This window comes from Brassica oleracea, chromosome C9, assembly GCF_000695525.1.
Source record: "Brassica oleracea var. oleracea cultivar TO1000 chromosome C9, BOL, whole genome shotgun sequence".
NCBI lineage: Eukaryota > Viridiplantae > Streptophyta > Magnoliopsida > Brassicales > Brassicaceae > Brassica > Brassica oleracea.
Window position 1 is genome coordinate 20,704,788 of NC_027756.1, and position 3,259 is coordinate 20,708,046.

Sequence of the window (3,259 nt, forward strand, 5' to 3'; positions counted from 1 at the left end):
ATAAAATAACAATAAAATGTTAAATCAAGCATGAAAACAAACATCATTTGTAAACAATATGTACTGCCTTATAGAGAGTATAATTGTTATTTCAATGAACAAATTATAAAATACTTATTTATAACTAATTGTGTACTTAAAGCATTTATTAGAATTTTAATATTTATTATTATATATAATATTACCACAAATATTGAATTTAATAATTGGAATACTTATATATATTTAAAAATATTTATATTGACTATTAATTTCAGATTTTTCGGGTTATCCGTTCGGGTTCGGTTAATAACACTTCGGGTTCGGATATTTTTTGTACCACTCTACAAGACCCGTTCGGGTATTTTTACGTTTCGGGTCAGATAACGGATCTGGTTTTTCGGTTCGGATTTCGGGTTCCGGATTTTATGCCCAGACCTATTCGTTACAAAAAAAGTGGTAAAAACTTTATAGAGATGTTTACATAAAAAGCTTCTGCAATGGAGAATTTACAAATTGCTACACCTAAACACATCCACACCACAACACAAAGCAGCTCAAACATGGACAAAGCAACAATTAAAGAGACCAAAATCAATCTTCCTTTTTTTAAGCTCTCTACAGTTTCAGTTTCTAACAACACCCACCTTTCTTAGCCTCCCCCTGTGCCTCGGATGGAATCACAACTTTCTTGCCATTGCTGAGCGAGGCAGGATCTTGCTTGTTCAACTCCTGTGAGCTCATCACTTTCCTGCTCAATATGTTGTAAATCTCCTTCACAACAGTCTCGAATGCAGCTGCCACGTTTGATGAGTCCAGAGCCGATGTCTCCATAAAGAAAAGCCCCTGAGCTTCCGCTAACGCCTTCCCTTCCGCTGTTGGCACTTCTCTTATGTCCTTAAGATCTGACTTGTTCCCCACCAGGATCGTCACAACGTTCATATCAGAGTGTGCTGCAACAGTTTCATAATAAGTTAGAATATAAAGGAAAATACCATTGAGCTTTTGTGTGTGTGTGTGTGTGTGTGTGTGGTGTTATCTTACTGTGAAGCTCGTTGAGCCATCTACCAATGCTGTGAAAAGTCTGCTTTCTGCTGATGTCGTAAACCAGTAGAGCTCCAACAGCACCTCTGTAATAAGCTGAAGTGACTGCTCGAAAACGTTCTTGGCCTGCCGTGTCCCATATCTGCGCTTTGATCTCTTTTCCGTTGATATCAATCTTCTGCGTCTGAAACTCCACTCCAATGGTAGACTTTGAGTTGGGATAGAACTCATCCCTAGCAAATCTCGCCAGCAAGTTTGACTTCCCAACTGCAGAGTCACCAATTAGAACAATCTTAAAGAGGTAGTCTTCACTCCTATCGTCCTCAGAATGAAAAGCCATCTCCTTGTTATAGCTATATAAACCCCCTTCCTATAGAAGCATATTTATTGTTCACCACAGGCTTTTAACCCGTCTACAAAAGCTAAAGTGAGGAAGAGAGAAGACAAGAATAAGTAGAGTTGGGAAAAGGAAAGATTTAGATCTAAGGGTAAACAGTAGGAGACGTAAGAGAATCTTTTTAAAGATCACCTGAGGTAAGCTTCCTAGAAGGTTCTGTGGAGCAAAGTTGACTAAATTTAGCTCTTCAGCCACCTAAGAAGATCTATTGCAATTGAAGGATTCAGCACACAAACTCATTTTAAATATAAAGTAAAAGCATTATTACCTCTTATGAAAGCTGGATCTTACCACCTTCTGGACAAGCTCACTTGGGTGTGTGTGTACATGCACATGCCTATATACAAGAAGTAAAGCCAAGTTTAGAAGTGAGATCACTCAGAGAATCTAAGTTAAAGTGGGTCGACAGTAACTATTCACAAGGCATGAAAGCCACCAATAGGAAAGCAGAGCAATATTCTCTCTATCAAAAGGAAAAAAAAAACAGAAAAAGACAAGGCGCGGGGCCCAATACGGAACCCAACCAAAACTAACTCATCAGTGGAACACAGAAAAGTACAAACTGAGCACTGATAAAACATTGTAGTCTTGTCTCTAGGGTTCACATTTAAAGATGAAACAGTAAATGGTTGTTGAAAGCAGGTAATACTTTCTGCGTGGATTACTAATGAAAAAAACAAAAAAAAAAACTAAAGAAACCAAACCCAAGTAAGAACCAAATGCCGCTGGAGACAAGAACAATTCAAAAAGAGGTTTCGTTCAGACAAACAAAGAGCATGTAATAGAAAATCAAAAGTGAAATTAGAATTCCAAAGTTGTAAGCCCTTTGTCAAAAAAAAAAAAAAAAAAAAAATTCCAAAGTTGCAGGAGAGATCACAGCACATTCCAGTCAAATGTAAGACCATAATACGCTGTTCATCGCAAGTTTTGGAATTTTCGCAGAACCAGTTTTACATAATGAAAAAAAACACATACATGGATGATGGATCGTTACAACGGATTTTTTTTATTTTTTTTATTTTTTGGTAAATGTCACAACGGAATTGTGAGTAAAAGAAAACAATAAAAAATTACCTTTGTTTTGAGAAACTGATCCAAAAAGAAGGAGAAATAAACAGGATCCCAACAATGAAGTCGATCCGAGGAAGACGACGACGACGAAGGGATTCAACGCTTCTGCTGTGAAATTAAAGAGACTTGTTTGTAAGGCAGTCAGTCACTCTGGCATGGAGAGAGAGAGAGAGAGATAAACCAGAAAGTAATTGCATTCCGGTTTCGATTTGTAATAATGGGCTCAAAAGAAATATCATTTTGGCCGTTAATGAGAACCCACTATCTCTTTTATCATAGGTCTCACTAGTTTTTCTCAAGAGCATCATTAACGCGGGGTTTTAACCCCTTCTCTTAATTTTATTGGAACTAGGGAGTAACTAGGGAGTAACGCCCGGAATTTTTATTTTTTTTTAATTTAAGTTGTTAAATTATTTATATTTAGGTTATGATATATATTTATATAAATGTTAAGATGCATGTCATAATTAAAATTTATTTTTAAATTCTAACACCTTAAATTAACATATTTTTACTATTTAAATATTTTTTTGTAATTTTGTTGGCTATCTAGTTATCATATATCTCAAAACTATCTGTTGAGTGTTGGAATAAATGTTTTATATTTAATTAAACTGCAGAGTATTTTCGGATCGACCACATGCTCAACAATCGATCGATCCGTAAAAAGATGGCCGATCTTCTTGGCCAGGTAAGTACAATTTTAGCAAAAATATCTTTGATTTTCAAATATTAAGTATATAACTATTCTTTTGAATATTGTTTTTT

At 35.6% G+C, this 3,259-nt stretch overlaps 1 protein-coding gene across 1 annotated transcript; it reads right to left on the reverse strand.

Moving 5' to 3' along the window:
- Positions 1-463: 463 nt before the first annotated feature.
- On the reverse strand, positions 464-2,672 carry LOC106316321 (ras-related protein RABA5a). Its single transcript, XM_013754196.1, has 5 exons — positions 2,495-2,672; positions 1,689-1,757; positions 1,553-1,625; positions 1,024-1,445; positions 464-932 (listed from the first exon to the last, which is right to left on the reverse strand). Exons 4-5 carry the CDS (start codon positions 1,361-1,363, stop codon positions 613-615), a joined length of 660 nt encoding a protein of 219 aa, XP_013609650.1. The 5' UTR covers positions 1,364-1,445; positions 1,553-1,625; positions 1,689-1,757; positions 2,495-2,672; the 3' UTR covers positions 464-612.
- Between the last annotated feature and the right edge of the window lie 587 nt (positions 2,673-3,259).